Source organism: Telopea speciosissima, chromosome 7 (genome assembly GCF_018873765.1).
Source record: "Telopea speciosissima isolate NSW1024214 ecotype Mountain lineage chromosome 7, Tspe_v1, whole genome shotgun sequence".
Taxonomy (NCBI): domain Eukaryota; kingdom Viridiplantae; phylum Streptophyta; class Magnoliopsida; order Proteales; family Proteaceae; genus Telopea; species Telopea speciosissima.
In genome coordinates, this window is record NC_057922.1 from 54,566,981 (window position 1) to 54,589,045 (window position 22,065).

The 22,065-nt window shown below is 40.4% G+C and overlaps 1 protein-coding gene across 1 annotated transcript in view; it reads left to right on the forward strand.

Moving 5' to 3' along the window:
• The window catches only part of LOC122667210 (protein farnesyltransferase/geranylgeranyltransferase type-1 subunit alpha), a 42,055-nt gene extending 19,990 nt beyond the window's left edge, over positions 1–22,065 (forward strand). Inside the window, exons 4-6 of the mRNA XM_043863452.1 lie at positions 15,654–15,749; positions 16,438–16,889; positions 22,036–22,065. Coding sequence (XP_043719387.1) covers positions 15,654–15,749; positions 16,438–16,875 — 534 coding nt within the window. The 3' untranslated portion in view covers positions 16,876–16,889; positions 22,036–22,065. The remainder of the gene's footprint in view (positions 1–15,653; positions 15,750–16,437; positions 16,890–22,035) is intronic.

Consider the following 22,065-nt stretch of genomic DNA (forward strand, 5'->3'; position numbering starts at 1 on the left):
GAAGGGAAGAGAACAATTCTGGAATTTAAGATAGAGATGGAATAAAATAGAAACAAACTCGAAGAAACATTTGTCAGCCAGAGGATATAACGAGTTTTGAAAAAAAAAAAAAAAAAGGCACTGTAAGCGTTGTATGCTTCGGGTGACCAAATATGAAATTATGAACTGGTACCATAGGCTTTTTGATGGCGAACGAAGTGAAAAAAGCAATCCATTGAAAGATTTGTTACCGCTCACTAAATTCTGTCCTGTAATTTGGAGACGAGTAGGGCTCTTAAGAGGAAGGTAATAGAATAGGGGACAAATCAGGAATTTAACTTCTGAAGGGAAGAGAACAATTCTGGAATTTAAGATAGAGATGGAATAAAATAGAAACAAACTCAAAGAAACAGGGTTCTTTTTGTGAATTTAATAATTATTGCCCTTACGAGGAATTAGAAGAACATATCTTCTTCAACCTCATGAAACAGTCCAGCGGAAGGGAGCACCTGCTTCAAATGAGAGATCTCTTCCTTAAGAGGCCCAATAGATCTGATATTTTAGTACAAAATTCAACACCAAGCCCTATTGATTTACAAAAATCAATCCCAGAAATCTACCAGCAATCAAATGGTTAGTTCTGAAATCAAGAGTTGGTGGTAGGAACAAAACCAGCGGTGGTTTCAGGCTTGGGTTTTGCAGCAATGATATTGAGAGGGGCTAAAGAACTAGGGTTTAGGTCGCCCTAGAGTATGGAAGCAAACCCCAAAAAATCAGTCCAAATCTTGAAGGATCCACCAAGTTCTAACTATCCTTTTATCAACCCACAATACTACCACAGCAGGGGAAATAGGAGGTAAGAGAAACCAAAATATAAGAGGCGGGGAGAAAGAATAAAGGAATAAGAGAACAGAATGTACCTGAGATGGGAGGAAGGTGGGAGAAAGAAATAGAAGAGGGAAGAATGTAACAGTCACACAACTGTCAACCGTGAGAGGAAACCTTAACTCAAATTTCATTCAATATTCAATCTCTAATCCCCATCGTAGGGTTACATGTTACATGCATAAAGATAAAAACTCCTAATTATAGAGTTAGAAATCAATGAGGAAACTAACACTAAAACAGGACTCCAACGTATCTACTTCCCAAATATAAAATAGAATAAAATAAAAGATCACCTGATCAACCCAAATTAATGCCTAAAAATCCTACTGAACCAAAACCAGATTTTGACCTGGTTTCTCTTGGTCTGGGCTTCCAAATGGGTTTGTGCCGGTCCAAGAAAGCATTACTGCATCAGCTTGTCATTTATTTTTAATTTTTTGGTGTGAGGCCTGTCCACTTATTAGGGTTGTTGCTAGGTGCAATGGTAAAAATTTGGGACTACCGTTCTGAAGACGAGGGTTCAAGTCTGAGGGGACACATTGGGAAAAAAAAATTCCTAAGTTGGGACCAATTCTAATCTATCCCTCCTGAAACCCTGCAAAATTGGGACTTGGTTATGGTTATGCAGTCTTCCGATTTAATTGATGTATTAAGGCTATATAGTTAAATTGATTTGTTTCTATAGTAGACTTCTATTGATTGATATATGGCAGGGAAGCCTGCGATTCAGTTTCAGGCATACATTCAGCTAATGAATGTTGACTCTCAAAAGCTCTTGTTTCTATAGCAGTTGGCAGATTTTTGGTACAAGGGTAATTCCCACCCAACCCATAAGACCCTTTCTCAGATGCAGATAAAACACAGAAATGGGCTTATTTTAGTGGGTTGGGTTCTATACATGTTGGGCCTTTGGTCCAAGGGGTTTCTTTGTTATAGTCCACTTTAATGGGCTTAAAATATGGGTAGGAGGAATGAATACGAGAGGGGTTTTCAAAAAAGTTCGTGTCAGGCGAGAGTGAGGGGAGTGCACGTTAGGCTATGGTGGTGAAGGCTAGGGTTTGGAGTTTTGCGAACTGCGTAATGGAGGGTCCCCCTCCTCGGGAGGAGCACCTACCTGATCCTCCTCTTCGTGGGGTCGCCTCGGGTGGGGCTGCTCCCTCTTTTGCGACAGTGGTGTCTCGTTCGTTGGCCCCTTCTTTTTCTGCAAAGTCCTAAGTGGACATCTCGGTGAAGCAGCCATCGTCTTTCTATGGAGAGCCTGCAGTGTTCTTCTTGAAGGAGGAAATCGATCTCTTAGAGCAGGCTTTTTCGACCACGCTGATCGCCAAATGCAGTCATGGAAGACCTTCGCTGCACGCGATTAAGGCTTTCCTCCATAAGAATCTATTTGTACAGGGTAATGTCGTGGTCTCGACATTGGACAGGCGTCATGTCTTACTGCGTTTCTCGGCGATGGCAGACTTCGTGAAGGTATGGGTGAAGGAGCAAGTGTGTATTCAGGGGTTTCTCTTTCGGTTCCTGAAGTGGTCGTCTGCGTTCGTTTCTGGTTGGGAGTCACCCCTGGTTCCTGTGTGGGTCTCGATGCCGGGCTTGCCCATTAATCTTTACCAGGGTAATTTCCTGGCTTCAATCGCTGGTGCAATAGGGAAGCTCTTGAAGGTAGATGGCGCGACTGCTGCTGTTACAAGGACAGTTGAGGCTAGATTCTGCATGGAGGTTGATCGCAGGGGTGAGCTGCCATCAAAGGTTTGCATTGGGTGTGGAGCTGAGGGTTTCTACTAGAGGGTGGTCTACGAGAAGCTGCCTGTGTACTGCGCTAGGTGTTCAGAGTTGGGCCATGTGAAGGAAGTTTGCAGGAAAGCTCGATCGGCAACAGGGCCTGCAACTCAGCCGGATGTCACTGCGAGCTTGCGGGAACGACGTGTGGAAGTTCCAGCGCTCCATGCTCAGACTGGCAACAGGGGCAGCAATGGAGTTTGTGTTCCGTCTGGGGAAGGAACTTCTCGAGGTGAGGAGAGGAGGCTGTCGATGACTGCCTAGTGACAAGGAGCCCATAAACGGTCTGGCCGATGGAGGCAACCTGGTGCTTGTGCAACGGCCAGGGAGGGTGCGACGGGCGGTGTTGAGGAGGATCGTCGAGAGCTTCCGGTGAGTGTCCCTACCATTGGAGAGCCACGGGTGATCGAGGAAGGATTGGCAGCAGGGAATGTTGCGCTGCCGGTGCCGGAGGGGATGACGGGGGTTCAACCTTTTGCCGTGGGAGCTCCTTCCTTAGAGGAGGCTCCAATCGTTGTGGCTGGAGTTGGCGTGAATAATGGGCAGTGCGATTTGGGCAGTGACTTGGGGTTTGATTTGCATTCTCAGGAGGATTTAGGGGTGCGTGAAGGTGAATCTGAATGGGTGCCCAGGGGGTCAGCTGCTAGTGGAGGTTGTTCGCAATCTGTGGAGGAGCACTCTGCGGTTTTCTTTCGACACAGGGATCCGTCTAGGCGAACCAGGGACGATTCCCCGGTGGTCGAGTTGCCTGTTCCCACCTTGGACCGAGAGGCCCTGTTGGAAAGTTTTTGAAGATTCAACGCTGTGATCGAAAGCAGAGTTCGACGAACAGTTGAAAGGCTGGGGGAGGAAAATAGGCAGCCTTCGGGGGCGAGGGCAGAGAGACGAACACGGCAGGTATCTACTCGTGCTATGCTGCTCAGGGCGGCAAAGGTTTACAACAGGAAGACAAGGCGGGGTAGGCCAGCCAGGGTGGAGCCAAGCCAGCGTATCACAAGATCCATGGGATCGATAGAGCCACTCCAAACTGTTTCCTAATGAATTGTTTGTTTTGGAATGCTCGAGGAATAGGAAACAAGCCAACCTCAAGGCGGCTGAAAGCTTTAGTGAGTTAGCATAAGATTGACGTTGTTGCAAATGCAGAACCTAAAGCACAGAAGACTAAGGGGCAGAAGGTTATGAGAAGGATTGGGCTGGATTCCCTGCATACCCTGGACAGATTGTGGATTTTTTGGAGGGAGTCAGTGCAGGTAACAGCGGTGGAGGAGCACAACCAGTATGTCACTCTTCGGTGTGTTGATGCAGGGGTGGGAAGCTTTTTCATTTCCTTTGTGCATGGTTTGTGCACGGCAGCTGAGAGGAGGGAATTGTGGTCTAGCTTGGAGGCTTTTTCCAGATCTATTGATGAGCCGTGGGCGGTGGGGGGCGATTTTAATGTGGTGGCTGCCCTGATGGAAAAAGCAGGGGGTCGCCCTGCTTGTTCTCACTCCCTTGAGGAGTTTGGCAGCTTTGTTAGTGGGGCTGGACTCTTGGATGCGGGTTACTCTGGCAGTATTTTCACTTGGTTAAATAACCAGGAGGGTACCAGAAGGGTTTTGGCTAGGTTGGATCGCTTTTTTGTTAATGCAGAGTGGGCTGGGACTTACCTACGGACTGAGGTCACTCACTTTAACCGGACTTGTTCAGATCATGCCCCTATTGGGGTATCCTTTGCAGTCAGTGGTGACCAAGGTTTTTCGTCCTTTAAGTTCCAGCAGATGTGGCTGTTACATCCGAATTTTATGGAATTTGTCAAGAGCCAGTGGGAAAAGCTGGTTGTGGGTTCTCCGCTTTGTGCTTTGTATCTAAAGCTAAATGGTCTTCGCGGTGCATTGCGTCATTGGAATAAAGAGGTGTTTGGCAACATCCATCAGAGGGTCAGGGATGTAGAGGACTGTGTTAGCAGGGCAGAGGCAGAATCGGATCAGTGCAACAGTGAAGAGGCTAGGGGGGCTTTGCAAGCAGCCAGGGAGGCTCTTCAGGGGTTTCTGCTGCAAGAGGAAATTTTCTGGAGGCAAAAGTCACGGGCAACCTGGTTGAAGGAGGGGGACCGAAACACGAAATTCTTCCATTCCTTAGTGAAGGTCAGACGGCCCTGACGGCTTCTCTGGGATTTTCTTCTCGGCCTGTTGGGAGTTAGTGGGGCATGATGTGTGGGAGGCTGTTTGGGATTTTTCTCAGGCGGGGCCCTCCCAAGAAGCTTTACGTCAGCCAATCTGGTGCTCATCCCTAAGAAGGAGAATCCGGAGGTGATGGCAGACTTTCGGCTTATTAGCTTGTGTAACTTCTCCTACAAGATCCTGGCAAAGATCATTACCACTAGACTGGCAGGGCTACTTCCGTCTTTGGTGGCAGAGGAGCAGGGTGCTTTTGTGCAGGGACGATGCATACATGACAACATTGCCATTGTCCAGGAGATGGTTCAAGACTTGAACCGAAAGGCAAGGGGTGGCAATGTGATTCTTAAGCTGGATATGGCCAAGGCTTATGACCGCTTGGAGTGGGAGTTCCTCTGGCTTGTCTTGGAAAGGTTTGGCTTTAGTGAGGCGTGGATTTCTCTGATTAAGAAGAGGGTCGAGAACTGCTGGTTTTCAGTTGTTTTGGGTGGCAAACAGTTGGGTTTCTTTAAATCTTCCAGGGGGGTGTGACAGGGAGACCCCCTCTCTCTCGCACTGTTTGTTCTAGCAGAGGAGGTGCTTAGCATGGGTTTAAAAGGATTGTTTGTTGATGGCCTGGCGGCCTACTATAGGCTTCCGAGGGGATGTCCAGGAATCTGACATAGCCTCTTTGCGGATGACACCATTATTTTTTCCAGGGGATTGAAGAGATCGCTTAAGCAGATTATGGGCTTCATCACCAAGTATGAAGGGTTCTCTGGCCAGCTGGTTAATAGGCAGAAGAGCTGTTATGTACTCGGCAACAAAGCTTCGATGGCTGCAACACATATGGTCGGGGTGGTAACTGGGTTCCCCAGGAAGTCCCTTCCTATCACTTACCTTGGAGCCCCCCTATGTGCGGGAAGAATGAAGATAAATCTTTTTGATGGGCTGGTAGGGAAGATCAGAAGTAAAGTGGCGGGGTGGAAGGGTAGGTTGCTGTCCTCTGGGGGTCGTGTTACGCTCGTGAAGCATGTACTCTCTTCCATGCCAATTCATGTTTTGGCCACTTTGGACCCTCCGAAAGCGGTCTTGCGCAGTCTGTACAAGATCTTTGCTGGCTTCCTTTGGGGCAGCTCTGAATGGGGCAACCGCAGACACTGGGTAAGCTGGAAGAAGGTTTGTATGCCTATGGCGGAGGGGGGACTTGGTGTTCGACTGCTACAGGATGTGGGGACTGCTCTCAGGTTGAAAGGGTTTTGGAAGGTTTTGTCAGAGCATACACTGTGGAGTGAATTTTTCAGGGCTAAGTATTTCAAAAATTTGCATGTCACCTTGGCAGGGCGGGTTGGGACTGGATCTAAATCCTGGCGTAGCACCATGGAGTTCAAGGGGTTTGTTATGGAGAGGTCCAGGTGGTTGATTGGGGTTGGCAATAACTCATTCTGGCTGGATAACTGGGAGGGAGTTGGCCCTCTTATAGACTTCGTGGATAACGGTTTGCTTGTGGATGTGAACCTGTGTGTTAAAGATGCGGTTAATGATGAGGGGAACTGGAAGGAGGAAATCCTAAGCCTCATCGATTCAGAGGCAATCAGGGACAGCATCAGGTCAGGAGACTTTACACTCTCTAACAGGGATGATTTGTTGATTTGGACTCGGGTGTGTGATGGCCGTTTCTCCTCTAGATCAGCATGGAATGAAGTCAGGCAGAGGGACTCTGAAAGATCCTTTGCTAAATGGATCTGGAATCAGTTGGTGCCTTTGAAGGTGGGGTTTTTTGCTTGGCAGCTCCTTGTGGGTAAAATTCCATCGATGATGCTCTTATGGCCCTTGGCATCCCCTTAGCATCTAGATGCAATTGTTGTGGACAGCCAAGGAGGGAAACTGCGGACCACTGTTTGGGCGCTGGCAGAACGGCAACGAAGGTTTGGGAGTATTTTTCACGGCTTTTGGACATCCCTTATTTGCCCACACAGGATGTCAGAAGTCGGATTTTATTCTGGCATGGCGCAGGGAGCTGCAAGAGCCGCAGTGGCTACATCATTGGCATATTGCCGGCGCTGATTGTCTGGGAACTTTGGAAAGAGAGGAATAACAGAAGGCATGAGGAGAAACGATGTAGTGCTGCCTCCATCATTGAGTGTATCAAGGGATGGATAAGGGAGGTGCAGTTTCCCCCCAAGGTTGGTGGATTGGAGTCCCCTAGGGATACCTTAATTCTTCAGTGCTTTGGCCGTGTGGCCCCTCGGGCAAGGATGAAACAGCCCCTTCCAATCTATTGGCGTTCCCCTTTGCGGTCCGTGAAACTAAATGTTGACGGAGCTTGTAAAGGAAACCCGGGGATTGGTGCGGGAGGAGGGGTGATTAGGGACCATTCAGGTATGGTGCTGGCAGCCTTTGCAAATTTCTATGGAGAGTGCACTAATGCCATAGCAGAGCTCAGAGCGTTAAGGGATGGCTTGAAATTATGCCAGGAGCTAGGATTTGCAGACGTGGTTGTAAATTCTGACTCGGCTACTACTGTAAGTATGGTCAACCTCAAGAGATGTAACTTATGGAAAGGCTGGTACTGGTTCCAGGAGGTTTTGGCACTGGTCATTCAGACGTGGGCCACAGTGTCCTTTGCCTTTCGGGAAAGCAACAAAGCGGCAGATTGGCTGGCCAGAAAAGCTTGTGATACAAGCGCTTCACTCACCTACTTCCAGGACAGCCTGCCTGGGGGGAGCTTTGCAAGTATCATTAGGGAAGACAAGGCTGGGTTGCCGGTTTTCAGGTTCTAGCAGGTTATTCTTTTGCTTGTATGGGTCAGTTCAATGAGGGTGTACCGGAGTGGTTAAGTGTCGGGAAAGGGGTAAGGCGGGATGTCCCCTCCTTGTATTCTTTGATTCTTTTGATTGATTAATAAAATTCTAGGGGCTGCCCTGGGTCCCAGTTAAGTTCGGGTTAAAAAAAAAAAAAAAAAAAGGAATGAATACGAGATTTACTTTATAAGTGTAGTTAGAGTCCTTCGTTTTTTTAATTGTTATTAAAGTTTTGTATTTGGGTTGGATTAGGTCTTGATGAGTCTAGCCTTGTTTTAAGCTGTTTTCCTTTATTATAGCTGAGTTTTAGTAGCAATGGTAGACTTTCTCCAAAGTAAGCTATTGGGTGGAGGGGTTTTGGGCCTAGTTTGATTACTATTTTGAGTTTTCTATTTAAGCATAGGTAAGGGCTATGCCTTGTACACAAATTTGATGAATAAAGTTTGGCCTTTTCCTTTGGTTCTGTTGATTCAGAATGCTCCCTGCTGTGGTAATTCAATAGGCTCCCTGATGGTGATTCCAAGATTGGGATACTGGTGGTGATTCCAGCCCTGCAGATCAGGTGGTGATTCCTTATCATGTCATAGTTGTCAAGGCGTCGTTTCAGGCTCCTTGGTTGCCTATGCGGGCGCCTTTCGTCTGGGCCCTCTCCAACGCCATGACAACTATCGATCATATCCAAGGATTTAAGTATCGGTATCGGGTATCGTATCGGTCAGGCGATTTTAAGAGACGTATCGTATTGTATCGGAGATACGTATCGATCGGTGTAGAAACGCATGAAAATGATCAAAATATACATGAAAATACACTATACATAATGTACTCCATATCTTATAAACATTACCATTTGTTTTAAAGTTAAGAAGAAAAAAAAAAAATTTCATTTTAAAGAAGGAATTTTCGGTTTTGGGTAAAAATGGTCAAAGAAACATGGATTTGAAACCAAATCTTTGTAAATGCATACAAAGAATGCAATTTCTATGTTTGTTTAACATATTCTCTTTGATTCATACCAATAATCAAAGATTAAAGCAAAAGATTCAAGTTTTTTTCAAAAAACTTACCTAACCCTTCAAGAACAGCTTTTGAATTCGAATGTGGGCTGTTAGATCCACCAAATGATGTGATTTCAGCTCCTCTAAGTTCGTTTTTGGCAAAGAATTGATAGCCCTCAAGAAATCTTACCCAAAAAACAAGTTTAAATGTGTTTTTGGAAGGGTTTCTCAAAGCTGGGAAGACCTTTTTTCCGCCAGGACTGCTAGAAATCGAGTTTTAGGTGAAAAGAATGAAATGACCATGTGTTTTTTAAGTTAACGATACGTATCGAGTCGTCTCGATATGTATCGGTCGATACATATCGAGACGACTCGATACGTCTCGATACATTTCGTTTTTTAACTATAATAAAATAATCTTTTTTAAAAACTCTCGACTGTATCGATACGTATCGATCGTATCATATCGTATCAGTATGTCTCGGTCGATACGTCTCGATACAGTCGAGACATTTGCATTTTAAAAAAAAAAGATACGTCTCGGCCTGTATCGTATCGACCACGACCGATACCGAGACGTATCGGCCGAGACGATACGATACGGACCGAGACTTAAATCCTTGATCATATCTTTTCTATTCTAGTTTCAGTTCTTTTTTTTTTTTTTTTTTTTTTTTTTTATAAATTAAAAAAAAAACCCTAAATTCACTTTCAATTCTGAAATCAGTTATTCTTCAAAAATTTCTGTATTTGATTTGGTTTTTTAGAATTGATTTCAGAAATACTGTTATGGATTCAGTTTCTGTTTATGCTCAGTTCTGCCATCGATTTTCAGAATCTTATTTTGAGCATGATTCTTCAAATCTCTGCTTTCTGAAATTGATATTCTAGTTCCGAGTACTGGTTTCTGCTTACATATAAATTGCTCATTATTGGTTTCCTAAAATCTGGTTTGAAGCCCTGAATCAGTTCTGCGATTCTTCAGTTTTTAAGTAACCTATTTTCAGTAGGACTACTCCATCAGTGAGCATCTGACCGTCATATCATTACTATACTTTGCAGAACTGTTCCATCCTTAGAACATTCCTCTCGACCAGGATTTCAGCCAAATCTGAATTGTGTTTTTCTGTTATTAGTTTTTCTCCTAATCTGGTTCTTATTCCTTTTAACCACAATCTTGCCGCAAACTGATCTCCCACTGGATCTTCACTGATCAGAATTAGCACTGCATTATCCTCCCAATTGAAACCCCCCAAATGAGGTGGGATTCAATTCGGGGGTCTCCGCTGTCAATAGCTAGAGGCCTTTCAACCATGCCAAGGGTGTTACCTCTGTACTTGGAAGACTTCATCATCTTAAAAATATTAATTAATTAGAACTGGTGAATGGTCAGAGTGCCCTTTTGTAACGCCCCCAAATCCGTCTAGGAGTTTAGGTTGTTTACGGTCCACAAGATCGATAGTCTTAGCGAAAAGGAACCGGAGCGTGAACCAAATAAAAATCGTCATAGCTTCAAATTTTAGTAGCAGCGTATCTAATCATAACCATTCATAAAAACACAACAGAAGTCTTTAAATAATCCAACAACATCTACCTTGTTACAGTCATCTTTAAAATTTTAAACTAACACCTTATTACAAATCTTCCCAAAAAGTCTCAAATTAATTCATATTCCTGAAATTTCAAACCTAATAAAATCACTGATATCCTCTAACAAAAAATATAGTAAGGTCCATCATTATCATCATGTGGCTCCTCCTCTTTGGTCGCCCATCCACCAAGTGTGATTTCAGGTTCTAAGGGCTCATTATCTGAAATTTGTAAGGGATAAGCTTCCAAAAGCTTAGCAAGTACACGACATAATAACCATTCGAGTATTCCAAATTAGAGACACTAATTGAGGAATAGCAGCAGTCGAGATTAGATAGAAATCATGGTAATAACGAAATAGTAGATCATAAACAAAGATGAGGTCATGCTATAAAATAATTTTCTCTTGAACATTTCCAATTAATTCTTGGTAAACATGAAATATGGCCCCGTAATGTGATACAGCCTTTAACCATTTCTAGGTTCCACCAATGCCAATTCTTATGGCTATCAATATATATCCTTTAGGATCATGACATGGTGCCCCATAACGTGATACGGCTTGTAACGTAATAAACCTTAAACAACATGTCATTACCATTAGGTGTAAATCAATAATTTCTTTTTTTTTTTTTAATCCAAATGTAGGAGAACATAACCCCCAACTCACAAAATAACATGCAATATAATTTCATAAGAATTCTCCCTTTAAACACATGCGTGAAAATACGTCACGATACTAATATTGTTATAGGAATTTAAATCATGACATGTTATATTCACCATATAAAATCACTATGGTAAATAACCAAAAGATAGGCTCCCCAAATCAACCGAATTACGATTAGAATAGCTCATAGGTTGGCTTAAGATGTATCCACATAAAATCAGCATTTTGATAGGAATAGATCATCATATATCAAATAAAAAATTTAGTAATTTATCATGGATCCAATAAAAGTTCATAATAAATTATACTGTAACACCATCGAATAGGGGACATGGATCATCATAGAATGAATCGATTAGAGAGTATGGATCATTAGAGACCAGATCAAATAGACACAGATTCATTGGAGGTCAAATCAAATAGAGCATAGATCATTGAAGAATAAATCAAATAGAGGATCGAAGAGGAATTAAGAATACAAGCATGGAATCATAAAGTGCACTTACACGTTTGAAGAAATCAAAATAATATCTTAACCCCTTTAGGTATACGGTCTTTAACAGCAAATCCAGTTTCTTCAAAGTCACACTGCCTAAGCTTGAAGGAATCTTCCAAGCTTGAGAAATCGATGGAGAAAAAGGTAAATCCCCTCCTTGATCTTCTTCTTTTTCCCCTTCTCTCTCTTCCACGACCTCTCTCTTTTCCTCTCTTTCTCGTTCTTCTCTGGTTTTCCCCTCAAGGCGTGGAGCGGCAGGTTATGCGTGCCCACGGTTGGCTTAAAAGGATTTCCCTATTATTCCTCTAATTCCCTCTAGGGTAGGAGTCCCTTTTTAAATTAATTTCTTTCTCCTAACCCCCACGATTTTAATCCCTTCTATATCTCTATTTTTCCTTATTTATCTATTTATTTACTTATTTAACACCACTCCCTATGATTTTGAAATCCTTACCTATTTTATCTCAACTTCCCCAAATTCACAAGGAATTTCCCCCTCTTCTTGTACGTGATGAACACTCCTAATTTGAGTCCTCCTCTCACAAGGTAGTTATCAAGTGGGGCCCACCATGCTTCCCAAAGCAAAAGAAATAAAATAACCTTATTTGCTACCCTCAAGAATCAATACTTAGACCTCTTTAAAACCTCATGCGAAGACAACCATCAAGCCAACTATGAATTTGATATTACATCAACCGAAAAATAAATACGAAATTTATAGATAGATCATCTCACCTCGAACATCCAATGATCGCGGATCAAAACTCAAGATCTTCAGTTGGCCGCCGGTTCACAATTTGTGACAGGTTGTGAAAAGTCCAAATTACCCTTTATTTTGACATGAGTATTACATAACAGGTTGGGCTTTAAATTAATTCCTCCATTATGCCGGGATATTACTCCTTTAGTGTGTCATGCTATCAAGGTATCAGTTACACTCAAAGAACTAACACTCGGAACTCAACCAGGTTTCGACCTTGGGAAAAACCGAGTTGACTCGAGATATCTCGAGATCTTGATCGAGTTGGAGCATTTTTTTTCAACTCGAAACCTGGGTTCGATGGGTTTTAGACCTAGTTTGGGTCTGAAACTTGGTACTCTGCCTATTCTAGGCCATTTAAATACAATGGCACGATCAGATTTTGTAAAAAACAAAGTCCAAATAGGAGTTTCACTTAGTGGGAAACTAAGACAGACACTTATGCCAAAAACCAGGACAGACTCAGGACAAACACTTATTATGCCTAACATCATTGAAGTAAATGTTTTTGTATTTGTATTTCATTTACTTAAGATATTATTCATAAATAAGAAAACCCCCCCTATTTGAATCCATTAAAAATAAAAAATAAATTCCAAAAGGAAAAAAAGTCAACCCCCGAGTTCAAGAACAAAAACTGGATTTTCGACGGTAGATGCAATTTTCAACTTTCTAATGCTAGGGTTTTTCTCAAATCTAAAAATTCCATCAATCTTAATATGGTAAAACATTGTTAAAAACCAAAAGTGCAGTAAAATATTCATTTGTTTTGATGTCCAAAAAAATATTTTCATTCAAAGTGATTTTGACAGCATTCGTGCACACCAAATTAAGTTTGACCGGTACATAACTCCTTCAATATAAATCAGATTTAAGCAATCTTGGACTTGTTGGAAAGCTTTTATGTGACTAAATGTCCACTGAAATTCCCAAAACCACCAGGATCTCAGTTCTGTGGCCTACCTCACAGTTAATATTCAAGTAATCATTAAGAGAATCAAAGTAACGCAACGGAAGATTAATACTATAATATAAACATCATTAATTGAGTTCTATGTTATAATGGTAGAGTCTATGTACCATACAGTTCTTCAAACTTAACATCCATTATATCTACATAATATTACAAGATGAATATTTACATAAAAGAGATTGTGTTAACATATCCAACGTCAACTACATCAAACCATAGCCACTGAAGGCACAACTGACACAGGCACATGCATCACCGTGCTCATCCTGCTCAGCTCCTCCAATGTTTGCTTCTTGCTCGACAACAAACTAGGATGAAGGGTCCACATCCATCATCGCCACACTACCTGTCATATCTAAAAGAGAGATATATTGAGCAGTGAGCTCCATGAGCCCAATGAGTGGAATCACACAAACAAACACATATAGTCCATAATTTATGCGTGATTTGATATTAACATCATCAACAATGCCTAACAAGCATAATGCCTAAGTTTCATGTTAAGTCATATACTACAACAACTTCTGTTGCAATGGAAGCCTGCTAGACACGTGTACGTCTTGCCCGACAAAACCCCTATGTTAACCCTAGCTCTCCCTCAGGTACGAGCAACTCCGTCTGCCATCTGAGTTCAAGAATAGTGCACAATTCCGTCGGTATCACTATCGGTTACCAACACCTTTCCCCTTGTTGGTAAGGGGTGTAGTGTAGGTATGCTCTAGCCATATGCATTCTAATCATGATGTAATGCGCATGATTGAAGGTATGATCGATGCCCATACAAAGCCATACCAACCCTCATACAATGATCAATATAAATGGTTTTCTATGCATAACCATCCCATGCTCATCTCTAAATCACAATCACATTCAATGCTTCTCACTATCAAACCCAAGATCATTATGCCAATGCAAATATATGAATCATATCACACATGATGCATGTTTCAACATATGTTTCATACATAATATAAAATAAATAAACACTCCATAAAAAGAAATCATTTCCCACTCACCTTCAAATACGTGAGAGTTCCCGCAAACAATTCCCAAAGTCCACCCTCGTGAGGCCTCACCGTAGTGTTAATCTCTAAGGAAAATAGTGTTTATTAGCTTAAAAGACTAAATGGTTAAACCCCAAGAAGCCCAGACCCTAATCAGCAAAACAGAGTTTAGCAGGGAGGAATCGGATGGTCAAGCACACAGGGACCAGACGACTGCAGTGAGCCTAGCTTGACCATCTGGTGGTTGCTGCAGTGCTCGAATTTGAGTAAAAAACTCAGGTGGTTTTGCCCCAAACGCCAAATTAGAGTGATAGAACAGGGGGGAAGATTATTAGTATGATGATAAGCACATATGAACTCAATTGAGCTTCAATTAGGAAGAATTAAAGCTCAACCAAGTTACAAAGGCTCAAAATAAGGGTTAGAATATAATTAGCGTAACCAAGAACAAATTCAAAGTCATAGTTGCTGAACTTACATTCAAATCAGTCAAATTAGGTTTATCATATAAAGCTTTCCAACAAGTCCAAGATTGCTTAAATCTGATTTGTATTAAAGGAGTTATGTACCGGTCAAACTTAATTTGGTGTGCTCGAATGTTGTCAAAATCACTCTGAATGAAAATGTTTTTTTGGACATCAAAACAAATGAATATTTTGCCGCACTTTTGGTTTTTAGCAATGTTTTACCATATTAAGATTTATGGAATTTTTAAATTTGAGAAAAACCCCAGCATTAGAAAGTTGAAAATTGCATCTACTGCCGAAAATCCAGTTTTTGTTCTTGAACTGGGGGGTTTTGACTTTTTTTTCCCCCCCTTTTGGAAGTTGATTTTTTAACTAGTTTTATTGGATTCAAATAGGGGGTATTTGCTTATTTATGAATAATTACTTAAATGATATTAGGCCTAAATAAGTGTCTGTATCCCAAGGTTTGCATAGATAGGTGTCTGTATACCAAGATTTCCCACTGAGATCTCAAGTTTTAGCATTCATATAAAGGAGTTTGGGTCGAGATCTAGACGAGATATTGCACTTTCTCGTTTCGTATGCCATCTCATCTCGACCTTGGGTAAAACCGAGATTTTCATGAGTTTTAGTACATTGGTTATACTTTGTTTTACCTTCGCCAAAATTATTTGACTGAATGTTCTAAACAATCCAGTATATTGCAATTTTTTAAAGATCTGCATGGAAATAGAAATAAAAATTAGAATATGAGGCACTGTTCAACTGATTTCAGTGGTCTTAAAATCCAAACACTATTTTTTTAATGCATGGCCAGGTATAGTATTGTCAGCATCGTTATTATTCTTGTTCTTATTCGTACAGCATTTTTATTATATTATAATCAGTATTATTGTTATTGTTGATTCCATGGATCCATGTATATGACTTTCATTTGTAAAAGATTTGATAGATGAGATGTAAAACAATTTCATTGACTCAACCGTGTCAGATTCTTTGAGCAATTTACTTGAGAATAAAAGAAGTGTTTCTTTCGATATGAGAATCCATGGATCTTAGCTTAAATTACATTAAAGTGGAACTGCGGACTAACAAAGAATGTGTTGCATGCAGTGGGTTCTTCAGGCCTTAGGTGGGTGGGAAGATGAGCTTGATTATTGTCTACAGCTCCTCGAAGAAGATGTTTATAACAATTCAGCGTGGAATCAGGTATGGAAGAAATGTGAGGCCCCTGCTTGATAGATGTTAAAAAGTGTACCAAGGGTGAAGTAGTATTTGTGGCATGTGCACGGTTTGTGCAGTTTCCTCAGCAGTCGGCACCTGATTTGCACATTGCTTTAGCTGTTTAAAATGTTTGGATTTCATCTATTGGATCTCTTGCATGCTTAGTGTTGATCATAATAAAAACACTATCAGCACTTAATAAAAGAGTTACAGCATTGCCATCTTGTCAGACCCATTTTCAGCATGAAACCTCTAGGCTCTCTACCAAAAGAGGTTTACTTACCTGCATATGTGCTACATGTAAGTTGTGCTTTATTATAGATCTTGGTGTCTATTAGACATGGATGTTCTGGCCATTATCTTGATGATGTTTGGCTACCCCATAAAAAATAAGATCATTTCATTCCATTTTCTGTCATTCTGGAAAAAGCCTATCCCGAATGTGTGCGAGTGCTAAAATTTTATGCATAAGTTCTATTATCTGTTATCATTAATTCATTATTGTGATGACATGATGTTTGATGATGAACTATTGGAATCTTTAAAAACTAATGAGTAGAAGATTTAATCCTATGTGTTTGGGAGATCCTCTTATCTACTTGTAAACAAAATCAGTTTCACACATTTGAACACAATTTTTGATGAGCTTAGACTAATTGGTGTTTTTTAACAGAGATATTTTGTCATAACAAGATCTCCTCTTTTGGGAGGCTTGCCAGCCATGAGAGAGTCTGAAGTAAGATACACTGTTGAAGTCATTCTATCGAACCCTGATAATGAAAGTCCATGGAGATACCTTCGAGGCTTATACAAAGGTGACAATGAACTATTAGTCAGTGACTCTCAAGTGTCTTCTCTCTGTCTGAAGGTTCTAAGTATTCGAGGCAACACTTTTGCCTTGAGCCTGCTGTTGGATATACTCTGCCATGGTCTCCAGCCAAGTGAAGAGTTAAAAAGTGTAGTTGAAGGTTTGACCAATTCAAATTCAGATTCAACTGATTCAAACTTGGCAATAAAAGTTTGTTCTGTGTTGGAAACTCTAGATCCAATGAGGTCAAACTATTGGGCCTGGCGCAAGGCCAATCTTCCATCTCATGCCATAGCTATTTGAGATTATGAGAATTGAGCTTTAATTGTCCATCATGATCTGTAGTATTTATTTTATAGTCATTTTGTCTATTGGGGCCTTTTGCTGATAATTTATTCCTTTCAGTCAAGAATATTCAATGGAAACACTTTTCTTGTGGATTTCATTGTAAGCCTTTTCTGACTTTGCAGCAGTTTGTTGTTTTCATTACCTTTGATATTTGTTTGATACTATATGTAGTTCTCACTCTTTGAAATAGTGACATGATAATTACTATCCCCTCATGTGTTTGATCGAATATCCATATCTTACATGTTTGACGCAATGTGTTGAACCTCAAACTGGATGTGGGCGGTTGGATTTCTTGATCTGGTACCGGGGTCTCCTTCAGGTTGGGTCAGTATTTGACCCAAAGGTGAGAAAATACAGGTTAGAGCTGTTTGATCTGAACAGTGTTTATTGACCCATTCTATCCATATCAATCAATTTAGCACAACCATAGAGTACAGATCAAACTGACACATTGTCCATACATCTAGTTATTGCTTGTCCACATTGGTGGAAATCTTTATTTCTGTCATGATGGATCGGCTGGAAGCATTTCCTTCTGCATTGATTTCTAGTGATCCACTAGGGAGTTGACAAAACCATAGGCTTCTTTGCTGGTTAGTGGATACATGGAATGTTAGAACATGAGCTACCATATTTATTGTCTATTATCATGCTTTAATTGTTATTAGACTTAAAGTGTAAAAGTAGTACCCTTTTTTTTTTTTTTTTTGGTTAAAGGTAAGCAAATAATAGATTAATTAAAAAAGTGATGTACATGTTTAATCTCCAGGCATACCCAGATGAAAAGAAAAACCACCAGTCTTTTAGCTACTGTCCTTAAAAAGTCTGGCCCTATAAGCTAAGTTGTGAGCAGGGAAAATAAATTGCGAGTCCCCGGACCTCAGCTTCTTGTGAACTTCTTGTATTGCCAAAGTTTATAGAATGTTGCAATAAATTGTTGGTTAGAAATAAGTACATAACCCCATCTGCTTGCCATTGTGGTTGGTTCAAAACTGCTATAAAAAAAATTCAGTATTTGCTTTGTCCTTGGTATCAAGATTGAGGTAGAATGATGGTGGTGGTGGTGTGGTGATAGTGTTTTGGGGGGGGGGGGGGGGGGGAACAAGTAGGGTCTTTTAAGGCTAGAACCTTGAAGGTAGTCAGTTTTGATGCCTAAAGAACCTTCTGCCCATATCCTTTTGGATAAGGAACATGAGAGTTGTATATGCCACTCAGTTTTGACTTCTAGAGAGAGCACAATGGGCACTAATCATCAATATTCTTGAAAGCTTTTATTTTAATTTTGGTAGTGACTAGTGAGAACCCCAACAAGAACTTTCCAAAGAATTTTATTTAAAAAAAAAAAAAATTTGGATGCAAGGGTAAATTCCAAATTTTTTTCCATAATAATTTTTCTTGGGGATAGGGTTAGCCTATTGAGATGCTTAAGTGCGTTGTAGCAGATTTTGTTGAAAGGAAATATTCGGTGGTATGTGGTGGGATTATAAGCTTGGAAGCCAAGGATCGTTCCAAATGTTTGTTGAGTTCCCATCATCAATCCGTTGACAAAGAATTGACAACAAGTTGGGCCAAATCGTTCGTAAGCTGTTCCAAGTCCGAGATCCTTTTAAGTAGTGGAATGGAAGGGTTCAAAAGAGGCCTATTTCGGGCATATTTGGCCCGTAAGATATGAGACTAAAGATCGTCAGGTTGGATTAGGAAACACCGTACTAATTTGAAGAGGAGGGCTCTATTATGAGTATAGCTTGATCTAATTCCGAGTTCGCCATTTAGGTTGATAGATTTTGGACCATAAATAGGACATAATGTTCGTTTCTTTTCTAAGGATCCTGTCCAAAATGATGCACTGATAGAATCAAGAGTGGAACACAAGGATTTAGGAAAGAGAAAACAAGACATTTGGAACGTGGGAATGGAGTTAAGAATAGATTTGATTAGTACCGTTCGTCCTGCCTGTGATAAAAGGTTGCATTTCCAATTAGACAGTTTCCTTTTGATACGAATGATAAGGTAGGTGGTTCAAAGATTGGTTTTTTTTTTCTTCTTTTTTTCTGAAAGAACTGAAGTTTAAAAGATCCAAAGATCAACTATCAAACCGAAACCTAGGTTACTCTTGAGCATTCCAAGATATGTTAGTTGATACAAATTCCGGATGGCCATCCCAAAAATAAGAATTCCTTAACCGCATAGCATTTTTTCGAAAAGATTCCACTACTAAATTTACTTTTCTATAACAATTGGTTATATTCCAATTAATAGAGGATAAAAGGTTTAAACTAGAGAACATATTAGATTGAGATAATTGCCTAATGCATTTGTCTGCAACATTCTCATGAGGTAGGTGATATCCATTGCCGAATTAAAGATAAAAAAGAGCAACCCAGTGCACGAGACTCTCACTACTGTAAGGTTTGAGAGGGGCAAATGATAGTTTTCACATAATTGGAAGAAGCACTGAGAAAAAACCATTGTGTACCATGGATCAAGTCCGAAAGCTTCTTGGCAAAGTTGTGAATAATTGAGAATGAAGGCCTGAGATATCATGTTAAGTAATAGTTACAAAAGCTTTTAATTTAGTTATTATGATTTGATTTGATTTTCCTTCCCTTTCTTTTATTTCTCTTGCAATCAATGAGTTAAAAGGGAAACTTGGGTGTCCTTGAAAGACACAAACATTATCCGGAAACAAGTTGAAATGTTTAATGAAGAGATACAAAATATAGACATTAAACGAAATAAGAGAAGTGAAAAACTTAAAAACATTGTTCACCATGTTGGGGTGGAAACGACTCTCTTTTTGAAGTGAGCACCTTATGAATTCGTATGCACCACACAAGAGCATATGTGTAGGATCAACGAGCACAAAAAAGAAAAATAAGCATAAATAAGTGACAAAAGATTTATGTTGTTTAACAATACCGCTTACATCCACGGAGTGAGACAATCTTCTACTAAGAACAAGAGAAGAAAAACAATATAACTTTGTACACCCCTTTCTCTCTTCCCTTTCTTACTTGATCACACACTCTCTCTCTCACAATCTTCCACTAAGAACAGGAGAAGAAAAACAATACAACTCTGGACACCCTTTCTCTCTCTCTCTCTCTCTCTCCTGGTGTCTTACACCCTTAGCTTCTCACTTCTCTATAGTGTCCTCTATCTTGTTACTTTCTCTTTCCTTAAAGAAAACCCACTACACACTTCTTCCAAAGTCTCTTAAAAAAATTCACCTAGCTTAATGACTTTAATCACCAACAACTTCCATTCTCTTCAAAGGCTCAACCTAGTTAGAGACACCAATCTTCCACTCTAATGAACAACCCGACTAGATCATTGAACCAATCTATCTGCCAGTCTAGATAAAATCCACCAACCCTAACAATCTCCACCTTGAAGATGTTGAAAAATTGAAATGCCATCGATCATTTTTCTATATTATCAACAAAAGAAACCTTACACATGTTCCTTCCAACTCGTGCACTTCGTTTACATTCAGTCATTGGGGTAATGAAAATACCGTTAGCTGTTGTACTCCCAACAATTGATATAAGCTTTTACATTCTTCTCCTTTCATCATAAGTACACATCCACGTGAGACCTTCATTACTCCATCAACAATTGAAGTCTTAAATCCCATGGAGTCCAATCGACCAATGAAGATTAGATTTCTATGCATTTCTAAAACATGCTTCACATCACCAAGAGTACGAATTGCTCCATCAAACATTCTTATCTTCATCAGTCTCATACCCTTGATATCACGTACAAATAGATCCATTACTAAGTGACACACTTCCTTTGATCTCTTGGAACTTGTCAAAAAAATTCTTTCTTAGAGTAAACATGAAAAGAATTTTCAGAATCTAAAATTCTTTCATCACATGAAACAATAACCATAACTTTGGAAGAATGTGATTTCTTCTCTCCTTATTTCAAACACTCCCTCTTCATGTGCCCAAATTTTCTACAATACTACCCTTTTTTTGTTAAAAGAAAAGACGACTCACCATCTTCCCTAGGATTGAAAATAACACCTCACTGCAATCCGATCCACTATACCATTAGATTCATTCCTTATGCCTCAACTCAAACACCTTTCTCCTCCAACTACCGGATTTTGGCCACTGCTATGTTATCGAATGAAGTTCTAGCAGCAAGGAACACAAAAGAATTAGGCTTCTTATATTTGCACCAATATGTTTCTGCTGGCCTATGATATCGAATGAATGTTCTACCACCAAGGAGTACGAAAGAACCTAATGAAGTTCTACCACCAAGGAGTACAAAAGAATGAAGTTCTAGCAACAAGGAGAGCGAAGGAACTGAAGATACTTCTCTCTGCACGGGTTCAGAGTCTGAATTTTGAACTGAAGCTTCTTTTGTTTGCACCGGTATTTTCTGCTAGGTCCAAACTCTACAATTTCAAATTATGAGTACATTAGATTTTGGATGTTGTACAACTCATGAAGACCATTTTTGCCCCTAATCACACTTGCTTTGGGGCGCAAAAATGGAGATGGTTACAGATATTATGTGATATTGTCAAGTGGAGGGACTAAATTATAAGGAAACTATCACTACGAGACTAAAATGCTATATCCACTTAAGCTATTATTTTTTGTAATTATCTTATTTGAGAACTATAGATAATGTCATATAAAGATAGTTGAGTAGGATCCCACACTTGGCAAGTTGAGTGGTAACATGGTTTTGCAATCCTAAATCTATAAATAAATCTTAGGGAGGAGAAAAGGGTGCTCCATAAGAAATTAGTGGGTCTTTTTCTCTAGTCCCATGCATCACTCTCTCATTCTTTTCCTTTTTGTGAGTTAGGATTTTGAACCCTATTGACTGGAGAGTGCATTCTTCCGTTGCATATCTTGTGTAAGTGTTGTTCGAGGGATTACTGACCAGCCTGTACTCACTAGCGTGATCTAGTACTGACTGATTTCCTTATAGGTACTACGCTTATGGTGCAACATGTAGTCCCAAGTTCCTTCTGGAATGGTTAACAATTTAATTTGGCACCCTCTATTCCAACACTTATGTTTGGTGAAATCTATTGTATACTCCTTATTAAAAGAGTTGATTCTTTTGATTGGTAGCAAGGGAAATTGAAGGGAAGGGAAGGAAGTTTTAAAA